Source organism: Dryobates pubescens, chromosome 26 (genome assembly GCF_014839835.1).
Source record: "Dryobates pubescens isolate bDryPub1 chromosome 26, bDryPub1.pri, whole genome shotgun sequence".
Taxonomy (NCBI): Eukaryota; Metazoa; Chordata; class Aves; order Piciformes; family Picidae; genus Dryobates; species Dryobates pubescens.
The window spans coordinates 2,419,045-2,431,770 of NC_071637.1; the positions used below are offsets into that span (position 1 = coordinate 2,419,045).

General features: G+C 53.0%; 1 protein-coding gene across 4 annotated transcripts in view; it reads right to left on the reverse strand.

The window, feature by feature from the left end:
- Window positions 1-12,726, reverse strand: part of RALGAPB (Ral GTPase activating protein non-catalytic subunit beta) — a 67,078-nt gene that overhangs the window by 41,417 nt on the left and 12,935 nt on the right. For all 4 annotated transcript variants that reach the window (XM_054173437.1, XM_054173436.1, XM_054173435.1 and 1 more), the window contains exons 4-9: window positions 11,717-11,880; window positions 10,932-11,118; window positions 7,960-8,091; window positions 6,724-6,902; window positions 2,626-2,774; window positions 2,312-2,528 (exon numbers count right to left, since the gene is read on the reverse strand). In XM_054173437.1, the coding sequence (XP_054029412.1) occupies window positions 2,312-2,528; window positions 2,626-2,774; window positions 6,724-6,902; window positions 7,960-8,091; window positions 10,932-11,118; window positions 11,717-11,880 (1,028 nt within the window). The remainder of the gene's footprint in view (window positions 1-2,311; window positions 2,529-2,625; window positions 2,775-6,723; window positions 6,903-7,959; window positions 8,092-10,931; window positions 11,119-11,716; window positions 11,881-12,726) is intronic.

The window sequence follows — 12,726 nt, forward strand, 5'->3', positions numbered from 1 at the left end:
CAAGCACTCATGTGAGCCAGTGGAAGACAATTCTACATAGCAAAGCAGACTTTAAGAGCAGAGATCTCCCAACCACAAACCATTTAAAGCATCCATGAAAACAGTGATGCCTGCTGGAGCTAATGCAAACATCACCAGCAGTGACCAATGTGGTAAGAACGCTCCAGATGGCAGCAGCTGTACCAGGCTAGAGAGGGTAGCAGAGGGGCCTTGGTACAGGCACAGCCAACAAGCAGCAGATTTAGTGTTGTCCTCTTTCCTAAGGGTAGTGACTGTGGCAGCTAATGGTCCCTTCTCTGCTGCCCTCTTTGAGCCTCATGGAAGCTGGGCAGCACGAGCAGAGGCAGGTGGGTGGCACCGCCGCACGTGACCCTCCTGCCCGGCCATCCAGCACAGCTCTCCCACCTTACACTGGCTGAAAAGACTTCACCTTACAGGCATCAGGCTTCAGACAGAGTCCCAGAAGAGAAGCTTTCCAGTTTGGACTTCAGTCTGATGTAGAAGACCCTGATGCTTCAGTTCAGCTGCAGGAACCTAGCCTATGACAAAGTCTTGTTGCATCTTCTCACCGAACACAGAGGCTGAGCAACAGGATCCAGCCCCAAAGCAATCAGCCTCGGGTGCCTCTCTCCAGAGTTGCAGCAGTAGAAGTCCATCTTCACTTTGCTCTCCTTCCACCAGCCTGCCCTGGCACTGCTGTGGCCAGCACCTCACACAGTGGTGACACCACTTGTGGCATCCCCAAAGAGCAGCAAGCACCTGACCAGACTCCCCAAGCTCACTGTGTCTTGCAGGTGGCCAGCAGCAAAGCAGGACGCAGCAGCCAGCCCTCTGGGTCTCTCCCAGCATCATTCACTCAGATCCACTGCTGATAAGTGGCAGAAGGTGAGACACACCAAGCCTGGTCTCACTGTGGGCAGCTCTGAAGAGCATGGAGGAGGAACAGAATGGAGCTGTTCCCAGTCTTCAGGCTGCTGGCAGGGCAGCAACAGGACAGTTTGCTGACTGCGGTTAGGCATTTAAAGCATTGCATATGTGAGGAGAAGGCCCTGGAACCCCTTCAAGGAAGGTGCTCTTTGTGACTCTGGATGACAACTTCTGTTGGAATCACAACACCTCTGCTTGCACCTGATGCTGTTGCACAAGCAGCATCTCAGCTGAGAGCCTTTTCAGGTGAAGCACTTCACCAGGACTGCTCAAGACACTGCTCATGGCAAAATTCAAGAGATCCAACCACAGAACTCCTCTAGCTGCACATGGAGCTGAACACACTCTCAGCTTATGCCTTTCTCCTACCCAAGCTCAGCTATTTCTTAGTGTCTTTCAGAGGACCTTGACCCTGCTACCACAGAAATCCACCACTGAGTACTTTTAATCACCCCGTGCTTCATACCTGAAAATACCTTTAGCAGACCCCAAATCCTAAACCCATTGCCCCCACACAAGGATTTGTGACCCAACAAAAGAACATCATCAGTTTAACCACTGCTGCCAAGTCCCAACTTGCTACAACAAACCTCTTCCTCCTCTTTTCCTTACCCAGGCCAGTGAGCCCATGCTGGCTAGATCCCTTCCAAAAGTTCACAGCAAACACTCAGAATGTCACATAAGGAACAGAAAATGCAAGGAGTGAGGGAGTCTATTCTTGTCTATTATCCCCAAAAGCAAGAGAGCTCAAAAGCCTCTCTGAGCAGAGCACCAATTCTGCTATTGTGTCTCAAAACATCCAACCCCTACAGCTGAGCAAAGCACAGGGCACAAACTAAACCTAGCAGCCAAGGTCTGAATCCAACCAAGGTCTGAAGCCATACATGGGAACATGGAGCAGCCCTCACTGAAAGGCAGGAGCTGCTCTTGCTGTTTTAGGAGCTCCTGTTGTCCTAACACCCTCCAAATCCAAGCAGGACCACCACTTTGTGCAGTATCTGGAGGGAGCTGTGACAACTTTTCAGACACTAAAGAGCCACTGTGAAAAGTTGCCATTCCTCAGAGATACTCAGGCAGATTCCAAAGTAGGAACTGGACTCTTGTGATATACACATACACAAATACAACCAAATATTCCCCACTGTCATAATTGGGACTGCAGTGCTAGAGAGCAAGGGAGTGCTCCTAAAGTCATTCTTTTAACTTTCAAGCCCCAAACTAACTCAGCTCAGCTAACACCAGGTGCTGGCTCAGCTGGGAGGGGTTAACCACAGCACAGCACTTCAGCTGCTGGCATCCTTGATGCCCAGTGTGTGAATCTTGCAGGTAGGAAAAGGTCACTGGAAGGAGAGCCAAGTTAGGCCTGGCGTTCAGCGATATTTACCAGTCATGCTGCTGTCTCTGTTGATTCCATTGTGAAGTTTACAGTGAACAAAAGCTGCATCAAACAACCAGGATCCAAAGAGGTTCAAGATGCTGTTCACCTTTGGCCTGCGCGGAGCCGGCAGCGGCCGCGGCTCAGAGCTTGTCTGGTTTGGGCTAGAGAGCGGAGAAGTGGAGGAGGGCTGGTGCTGCCCTTTGGAGGGGTGTGCAGTAGTTACCTGTTTGAACAGAACAGAGATCAGCTCTGGCAGCAAGGGAACGGCGGGGAGGCCCTCAGAAGGGCCGGCCGCTGCCGCGCCGAGCAGGAGCTCTTACAGTGCTGGTCTTCATGGTGGCCTTGTTCACAGTCACTGCCCGGTGCCGGCGGTTGTGGGGCGGCGTGGTGCTGGCGGCGGCGCTCTGTGGCATGCTCAGCCTGTTCACCGGCGTGGGGGGCGCGCTGTCGGCGCGGGGCCGCGAGATGCCTGCGGACCGGGAAACACAGCAAGCTGCAGAGGCCTCCGCGGGGCAGGCACAGCTCCTGCCCGCCACCGACTGCTGCCCCCCTGCTCCCCAGAACAGCAGCGGTGAGCAAAACACTGCTGCTGTTAGCAGCACCCAGAGCAGGAGCAAAGCAAGCCCTGCTTACGGCAGGAGATTCGGGCTGGAGGTGAGGAGGAAGTTCTTCCCCATGAGAGTGGTGAAGCCCTGGAATGGGTTGTCCAGGGAGGTCGTTGGGGCCCTGTCCCTGGAGGTGTTTAAGCCCAGGCTGGATGAGGCTCTGGCCAGCCTGATCTAGTGTGGGGTGTCCCTGCCCATGGCAGGGGGGGTGGAACTGGACGATCCTTGTGGTCCCTTCCAACCCTGACTGATACTGTGATACTAAAGCAAGCCCTGCTTACAGCAGAGAAGCCGGGGACTGAAGAGCACCAAAGACAGCTCGTTCCTGCTGACATTTAGATGCCTCTCATCTTGGCCTTTCTTTCCCAGCTCCCACAGCCTGTTCTGAAACCTGTCCAAGCCATCTGACCCTTCAGAGACACCTTGGCTCACCAAGTCAAGATGAAAGCCTTCCACCACCAGTTCTCTGCCTGCTGAACAGCCAACCACAGCCAGCTTGAAGGATGGGGCAAGAAAGTGCAGCAAGCTCCAGGAAGCAGCAGGACATTGGAGCCTTCCTCCCTGCCACTACCCTCACACTCCATGTGAAAATGAAGCATGGAATTGCAGCGTGGGTGAGGATCTGACATAGCTTCTTGTGCACAACAGGCCCCTGCTGTTACACTCCCCAGGGGCAGAGCACACGCCAGGAAGCATTCTGGCTGAGCCTGCCTGCTCTGGAAGGAAGAAGCAGTGCAGCCAAAAGCACACAGTGTGGGCAAGAGAAAAGCCATGGCCTTTGGCTCTGGGGTAGAAGGCAATGAGCTCACCCACCAGCCTTAGCTGAAGGGCTCCACACTGCAGCTCCACAGTCTGCCTGAGCACACTCCACATCCACACCTACACTGTGAATCTGATTTCACTCAGAGCTCTCCTCCAGCCTGCAGCTCTTTGCTTTGCAACTCCAGGTGGGCTACTGTTACCCCAGGAGATTCAGCTGGACACAGGAGACCTTCAGAAGTCTCTGAAGAAACCACCTTTCAAAAACTTGTGTTGACAGCAAGGCTCCTGGCATGCTGACAGGGGACCTCAATCAGAACCCATCACAGCCCTACCACTGCACCCAGACAATGAGGTGTGTGTGAGATTGCTGTCACCCCTGGGGGAATGACTCTCAGGCAGCCAGATGAGAGGATGCCCACACCACTGGTGGGGCAAAAGAGCCAGAGATAAGAGCCCCAGCCTGTTTTCAAGGTCCAAGAGGAATTCCCCACACCAGCTATGCCAGGCATAGTGCAGGCTCTGCAAAGCTAACAGCTGCTCAGCCACTTCCTCTCCCTCCTCTGCAAGCAGCACTCTGGAGCGTTGCACTGCCAGCTGACAAGGAATTACTAGCCACACTCTCACAAACCCTTGGAAGGAGATGGTATCTCCTCAGCACACATTTAGTAGCCACACTCTCACAAACCCTTGGAAGGGGAGGGCATTTCCTCAGCACACATTTAGCAGCTTAAAAAGATTAAATAATTCAGTAAAGGATACATCAGAGGAAGCCTTTTAGTTGGACTTTTTTCCCCCAGTTACTGTTTCAGTGCAGACTGCCCAAGCCTGCTGTCAGAGCCTGAGTGAGACAAGGAGGCTGTTTTCATTAGGCTAAGCCATGTATTTTCTCTGTACTACCATAGAACCTCCTTCAGGAAGTCATGGCAATGCTTGACAGACCACTGAGGAATTTCAGTCTCACCCCTGGTATGAGCAAAAAGCAACCACTAAAATTCATTCAGCTTGCAGGCAAATACCTGGAAGAACACTGGACACAAGCCTCAGGATTGGGTGTCAGTGCTCAGGAAAAAGGACCATTTGCTCTTTTACACCGCTTCCCTTTTTAAACAAAGCTACTTCTACCAAAGTGACAGCCCCAGGGGCAAACATTTGTTGGCAGTGAGGAACAAAGTCCCAATACAGCTTTTCCTTGCAGTGTGTTTTACAGAAGCACAGAATCTCTTCCTAATAAGAGAGGTCTCACAATACAGTGACACAGGAGGCTCTTCAGGGGTTTTGCTCAGACAGACTAAAATATTTTGGGTTTAAACACAAACAAATAAGCAAGAGACCAAAAACTCCCCAAAACCCCCAGCCCACAGCCTGAAGAGCTGACAGCTGAATTCCACAGCCAGTTGTGCTTTCTGAGCACAGTTTAGGTATCTGCTAAACTCTTCTGCAGTCTCACATCAGCTCACACTGCTGGCAGCTGACAGTGTTTGAAGACATTTAAGCCCCAAAGCAGCAGGAGACAGTTTGCTCCTCAGTTTCCAGTGGAATGCTGAAGAATTACTAAGCCTGCAGCAGACTAAGAATCATCTTTTACATTTCAGGTGCTTTATAATGCTGCTTCCAACTGACCAGCCAGGGCTTGCAGCTGCCCTTCAGCCAAGTCTAAGCTGCTTTCTTAGAGCAAACATTAAGCACAGCTTTTCTTCTCAGCAGTGTGAGGCACCCCCTGAGTCTCCTCAAGAAGAGTCTCTTGCACTGCTAGCTCTTTACAAGAAGAATCCCAAAGGAATTTGGTTCTGGAAGGAAATGGCTGCATGGTGATGATGCTAACAAATGAGGTCTCTGGGTCACTCTGGAGATGTGTTGCTAAGGAATTTAATACAAAGGGAAAAGGCCTTCTTGGGCCTTTCTTTGGGTGTCTTCAGTAAATTCAGTCTTCTGACAGCAAAATTCTACAGCTGGGGTCTTGGCCCTACTAGAGTTTATACAGAGCCTCTGTATAAGGCCTAAAATTGTGCCAGGGGAGGGTTAGGCTGGAGATGAGGAAAAAAATATCTTTGCGGCAAGAGTGGTCAGGGATTGGCACAGGCTGCCCAGGGAGGTGGTGGAGTCCCCATCCCTGGAGGGGCTCAAAAACAAGCAGATGTGGCACTCAGGGCCATGGTTTAGTAGTCAGGGAGGTGTTGGGTTGAAGGTTGGATTTGGTGATCTTAAAAGAGTTTTCCAACCCAGAGAATTCTAAGGCCCTATAGTAACCAGAAACTATGTAAAGCTGGCCCTTGCAAAGACCTGAAGATGACAGTGAAATGCAGGACCTGCAAACCCAGGCACTGCATACAGCTGGCTCCACAAAGCATACAAGCAGCAGTCAGTGCTCACAACATGTGGAAAGCACAGGGTGAGACAAGAGAAAGAAGCCTTGTTTGGTGGAGAGATGGCTGGCTTGATTTGACACTTCAGACTCATTTTTATTGCATTGTATTTATTCTATTATTGTATACACAGATGGTCACTTGAAAGTGACCTATGTGCCTCACCTACCAATTCCAGGATTCACAGACAGCATTGGGTTGGAAGGGATCCTTCAAGGGCATCTTGTCCAACCCCTCTGCAGGCAGCAGGGGCACCTCCAACTAGAGCAGGCTGCCCAGGGCCACGTTGAGTCTGATCTTGAATGTCTCTAGGGACAGGCCTTCACCACCTCCCTTGGACAAGCTGTTCCATGACTTCACCACCCTCATCGTGCAGAACTTCCTCCTGATGTCCAACCTAGATCTGCCCTGCTCCAGTTTCAAACCCTTGCCCCTTGTCCTGTCACCACAGTCCCCTCCCTCCCTTTAGGTACTGGAAGGCTGCCCTGGAGCCTTCTCTTCGCCAGGCTGAACAGCCCCAACTCCCTCAGCCTGTCCCCACAGGGGAGGTGCTCCAGCCCTCTCATCATCTTCATGGCCTCCTCTGGACCCACCATGGCTCTGCTTACACAGAAGACAACTTTCAAGAGAATAAAATGACAACTGAGTTTCTATTTCCAGCTTTGCACAGGAGAGACAAAAGCATTACCTAGGAAGGCATCCACCAAACAGCTGATCCCACGCATGGCACGGAAGAAGATTTGAGGCAGATGTTTAAGGCAGGGGTACTGGTTCAGCTCTTGAGTCATCCCACTCACATTCAGAAACTGCTCCTGAAATTTGGGGGTAGAGCTAATAATGGCTGGGTTACTCAAATCCACAGGATTGCTGCACAAAGAGAGCAGAAGACACTTTAGTCAGCTTGAGAACAGCTGTCAGGATGTTAAAAACACTTGGAAGATGCAACAGTTGAAGGCATTTGATCAGCATCAGCACACCCCAGGATCCAGTGGCAATGTATTGTTAGCTGTTACTGCATCACAAGAGGTCAATTTTCCCTTCCTGAGCTGGCAGTCATTAACTGTCTCCATTCCACACTGAACAGTGTTTTAAGTGAAGCACAGCATATAGAACAATCCCTCTGCTGCAGCAACATTCATTACTCAGGAGGTCTTCTGGACTCTCAGAGCTCCTTACGTTGCTAAAATTGTTCTCCAAGGTAAGTAATGAGTTAATTTTGCCAGCACAGGGGGAGAAGAAAGGGAGTGGGTTGTAAAACCTGCCTGATACAGACCCTGTGACAGCCATTTCTGACCTGAAGAGCACAGGCCTTGAGACAGGACTGAGAGGAATGAAGGAAAGGAGCAGAGGTTTTTTCAGTCAGGAAGCAACTTTTCAGCAGTCTGATGGTTTAGCTTTACACCAGCAGATGATGGTTTCTGTGACAGGTTTCCTGCTATGGCCCTTCAGAGCATTCATGCAATGCCACTGGCTTCTGGGGTGTACTGAAGGCAGAGTAGCATGAATTGATAAATGCACTTTCTTCACAGGAGCAGAGATACACCCAGGCCAAAAATCACCTTTGGGAGGGTAAACTGAACTCCCTGGAGCATAAATGGGAGCAGCACCCATCTCTCAGAGCTATTGCTCTGGTTTTCCTCTTTGCTGTCTCAACAAAACTCTACAGTTCTCTTTTCCAGATGTCCCAAATAGCTACAAACTTCATGAAATGAAGCAGTTCACATTCTGCAGGAGTCAAAGAGTGCAAAGCTGAACATCCCATTCACAGCCCTGCCCCGCAGCGCTGCAGGGCACCAGGACAACTTCTGCTCTTGACTCTGCCTGGTGCTGAATCCTCACAGTCTCCAGAGGCCTTTTCCTCTGCTCATGCTAACTGCTAGAAGCTCTGCCCTGCCCAAGGAAGGGGTGGCTGCCACTACAGTACCTCAGCATGTGTAAAAAGCGAAACCAGGTCTGTGCCACACACTCATTGTCCATCTCGGGGGGGATCAGCCCCGCGTCCTCGTCGGGGATCTTAAAGGGCGGGAAGGAAGGGCCGTAGGTGAAGCGCAGCAACCTGCAAGGCAAGCCAGGCACAGCTGTCACTACTGCACACCCCCTGGCAACTGCAGCCTCCCACAGAACAGCAGGGCTAGGGAGGCACCCCACCGAGCCCAACCCCCCTGCCACGGCAGGAATCCCCAGGACAGGGCACACAGGAATGCAGCCAGGTGGGTCCTGAAAGTCTCCAGGGAAGGAGACTCCACAACCTCTCTGGGCAGCCTGCTCCAGGCCTCCAGCAGCCTCACACCATGGAAGTTTCTTCTCATGCTGAGGTGGAATTTCCTGTGATTGGGTTTACACCCATTGGCCCTTGTCCTATCATGTGGCATCACCAAAAAGTGCCTGGCACCTTCATCCTGACACCCATCCCTCAGATATCTACAGACACTGATCAGATGCCCTCTTAGCCTTCTCTCCTCCACACTAACCAGCCCCAGGTCTCTCAGTCTTTCTTCACAGCAGAGATGTTCAAGACCCTCAGTTGCCCTCATAGCCTTCCTTGGACTCTCTCCAGCAGGTCCCTGTGCTGCCCCCCACAGGGACACCTGTGAGGACTTAGGCCTACTGACCTCCAGCCAGCACAGCTGCCATGGGGAATGGAGCCACAGCCAGCTGGCAGCCAGGCCCCAGTGGTGTCCCCCAGGGATCAGTGCTGGGCCCCAGCCTGCTCCATATCTTTATTGATGATCTGGAGGAGGGGATGGAGTCCATCAGCAGTGAGTTTGCAGATGACAGCAAGCTAGGGGCAGGAGCTGATCTGTTAGAGGGTAGGAGAGCTCTGCAGAGGGACCTGGACAGGCTGCACAGATGGGCAGGTCCAGCATGATGGCATTCAACAAGTCCAAGTGCCAGGTGCTGCACTTTGGCCACACCAACCCCAGGCAGTGCTGCAGGCAGGGGGAAGAGTGGCTGAGAGCAGCCAGGCAGAGAGGGACTTCGGGGGAGTGGTGGACAGCAGCTGAACAGGAGCCAGCAGTGTGCCCAGGGGGCCAAGAAGGCCAAGGGCATCCTGGCCTGCAGCAGGAACAGTGTGGCCAGCAGGAGCAGGGAGCTCATCCTGCCCTGTGCTCAGCACTGCTGAGGCCACACCTTGAGTCCTGTGTCCAGTTCTGGGCTCCTCAGGTTAGGAAAGATGTTGAGCTGCTGGAAGGTGTCCAGAGAAGGGCAACAAAGCTGGGGAGGGGTCTGGAGCACAGCCCTGGGAGGAGAGGCTGAGGGAGCTGGGGTTGCTTAGCCTGCAGAAGAGGAGGCTCAGGGGAGACCTTCTTGCTCTCTGCAACTCCCTGAAGGGAGGCTGTAGCCATGAGGGGGTTGGTCTCTTCTCTCAGGCACCCAGCACCAGAGCCAGCCTGGGCAGCCTGCTCCAGTCTCACCACCTTTACACTGAAGAACTTCTTCCTCAGACCTTGACCCTGGCTTTGTGCTGCTGTGCAGTCACAGGACAGGCACAGGCTGACACTGCCTCTCTGCACACCTCTCCCAGCATCATTTTCCATGTGTTTTTAAGGGGAGACATTGGCTCCCAGCTTAAGGCTACCAACCAACTCAGAAAACTGCTCACTGCAACACCTGGAAGTCAGAGCCTCACTGCAGGGCAGCTTCAAGCCCCGAGCTGAGCGCAGCTCTGTCTCCATCAGGTGCAAGGCAACACTGCTGAGCAGCAGAGAACAGCACTGCAGGACCTGCAGCCTGCTGTGCACCAGCAGAACCCAGCTTGTTAGTCAACAGTGGAGGCTGCAGCGTGGGCACAGGGCTGGAGCCAGAGCTGTTCTTTTCAGATCACTGAATCACAAAGTATCTTCTGTGATGCAAGGCTGGCTCCAGGCAGCTAAAAATAGCTGCAGCAGTAGCGTGGGAACCCACACAACTTCTGCTGCAGCTTCATTTCCCACAGGTCTGACAAGGAGCTGCATAAACTTGGGGGGGGGAATAAATCTATCCACACTTGGAATTTAGATAGGTAATTCAAAAGCAAAAGTCTACAGAGCTGGAATCAAGCCCTGCAAAAAAGCACACTGATGACATTCCCACAGTGCAGCAACTCCAATCCATCCTGGAACTCCCCAAGAAACAGGGAGAGACCTCTCAGAACAGCTGGGAGGAGGAGACCCAGACCCCTGCTCCTCAGCAATTCATCTCATTAACTAAGTTAACGTCTCCCCCAAGTGGCTGAGATTTGTCCCCCAGAGCTCCTACCACAAAGCCTCCCATCCTGAGGACACAGACTCCCCTCACTGCTCAGGGCCTTCTACAACAGCAGCCCACAGATCCTCACTGTCCCATGCCCAGCATGGCCTGGCACAGCTCTCCTCTGATCCTCTTGGAAGAGAGGCCACTGGCAGAGGAGGGCCTGCAGCCAGGCTGCGGCCCCATGCCAGGCAGCTGTAGCATGGCTTCAGCTCCAGGGCAGGAGGGGCAGCAGCCAGGAGTCTCTTCAGCAGCCTGCAGTTGTGAGGAGCACCCAATGAGGTTGGTGGTGACTGCCATCAAGCACACAGACCACAGTGTCCATGGCTCCTTCCTCACACCAGGCAGAGTCACAGAGATGAGACTGACAGACACAGGCTGAAGGGCCAAACATCCACAGGATGCTGAGAGGAGGCAGCAGACAGCCCAGTGCAGGGCTCCACTGGCAGGAGAAGACAGCAAAAGCCAAGGCACTGGCAAGGCCTCACTAGGTTTGGCTGCTTCACTTTTGAATTGCTATGCACTCCACAAACAAGGAGCATCAGAACCACATGGGGAGCCAGGATCACCCCACGAAGAACCATGGGAGAGCCACCATCATCCCAGGAAAGGGCAGGGACAGCCAGCACCACCCCCAGACGTGCATTCCCATGGGATCTCTCCTACCTGGAAGTGAGGGCACAGATGACCTTGCTCCACTGCTCAACCACTGCAGGGTGATGTCTCCAGTTGGCCACCATCTCTTTGGCAGTTTTCCAGTAGGGAGGCGTTGGGAAGCAGCGTGTGCAGGCCAGCAGCCACACCTCGAACAGCACCCCGATCAGCTTCTCTGCCAGGCTCTCAGCAATGCCACCTGCCAGCAGAGAGCATGGCCTGCTGAGCCTCCAGCCACACAGCTCAGCTGCCTCCCCCAGGAGCTGGCACTAAGTGTGGAAACTCTTCAAATTCTTTTGTGAGCCACTGAAGGAGGACTCCTGACCGCTCCCTAGGGACACAGAGCCCTTCCCTGACAGCAGCCCCAGCTGTGAAGCCCAGGCACTGAGCTGTGCCACTAAGGGGTGCAGGGAATTCACTGATCCTAGGCTGTTTTCTGCTGCACTCCATTGGTACTGAGGGCTTTGCTGAAAAGCAGGCCTAAGCTGGCAATGTTCCTTTCCAGCAGCAAGCCACAGAGCAAGACTCAAAGGGGCTTCAGTGAAAGCAAGAGGGAACAGCACTGCCTGAAGCAGCTGCCCAGGAACTGTCCAGAGGCTCAGCTCTGCAAACACACATTCAGCAAAACTGAGCTCCAGAGCTTCCAGCCCCCTCTGGCAGTGCCTCATTGCAGCATGGCAGAACTGGGAGCCAGCTGCTGTGCTTTGGGGAGGTTGCCCTCATCCCCCTGGCAGCTCGACATCCAGCAGAGGCAAAGGTTTTGGCAGCAATTGAAAGAAATGAAGTGGAAGAGGAACCTTGCACAGTTGGAGCTGCCAGAAGAGTGTCATTGATCTGCAGGAGAAACAACAACAGAACCTCCCAGGTCTCCCTGGCCATGGTGGTGGACTCCCGAGCCAGCTTCTGCACAGCCTTCAGCACCTGCAAGCACAACCTGATCTGACTAGATCCTGGGTCTGGCCTGCAAGAGAAGGAAACAACACCTGAGTCTCTGAGCAAGAGCCAGGAGGTGATGCATGCAGTCACATGAACTCAGAGCAGTTAGGAGAGCAAACATCAGTGCTGCTGAACAAGAGCCAAGAACAGAAGCCAACCTGCTTCTGTGCACCCCACCTCTGTGTGAGTACCAGAGGCAGCACTCACCACCAGGAGCGAACACTGACAGGAGCAAGCACAGCCTAAAGAATGTCTTAAACCAAACAGTGAGGATGGAGCTAGGGCATCACTGATTGTGACCTGTATAGCTCAGAAGGAAAGTGGCAAAATTAGGAGAAAACTTTGTTAATCAACTCATTTAAGTTCTTCCAGGTCCTACTCCTGCTTCCAAATGCAGATCCAGCTCTCAGCCCCAAGGCCTTGCATTTGCAGATTCACAGACTCATGGATTACATCAGGTTGGAAGGGAACCTCAGAGGTCATCTTCTCCAACCCCCTGCAGGCAGCAGGGACAGCTCCACCTAGAGCAGGCTGCCCAGGGACACCTCCAGTCTGACCTTGAATGCCTCCAGGGATGGAGCCTCCACCACCTCCCTGGGCAGCCTGTGCCAGTCTCTCACCACCCTCCCTGTGCAGAACTTCCTCCTGATGTCCAGCCTAACCCTGCCCTGCTCCAGTTTCAAACCCCTGTCCTTTGCCCTGTTGCTGCAAGCCCTTTCAAACAGCTCCTCCCTTAAAAGGAGAACAAACCCAAACCTAGCAGAGGGTCATGAAGCAGAAAAACTAAAGAAAGAGGGGGGAAGGAGGGAAGGGAACAAGTTGATCCCATCAAGGTTTTCCCAATAGTTACCAACCAGTCCCAGACTGTCCC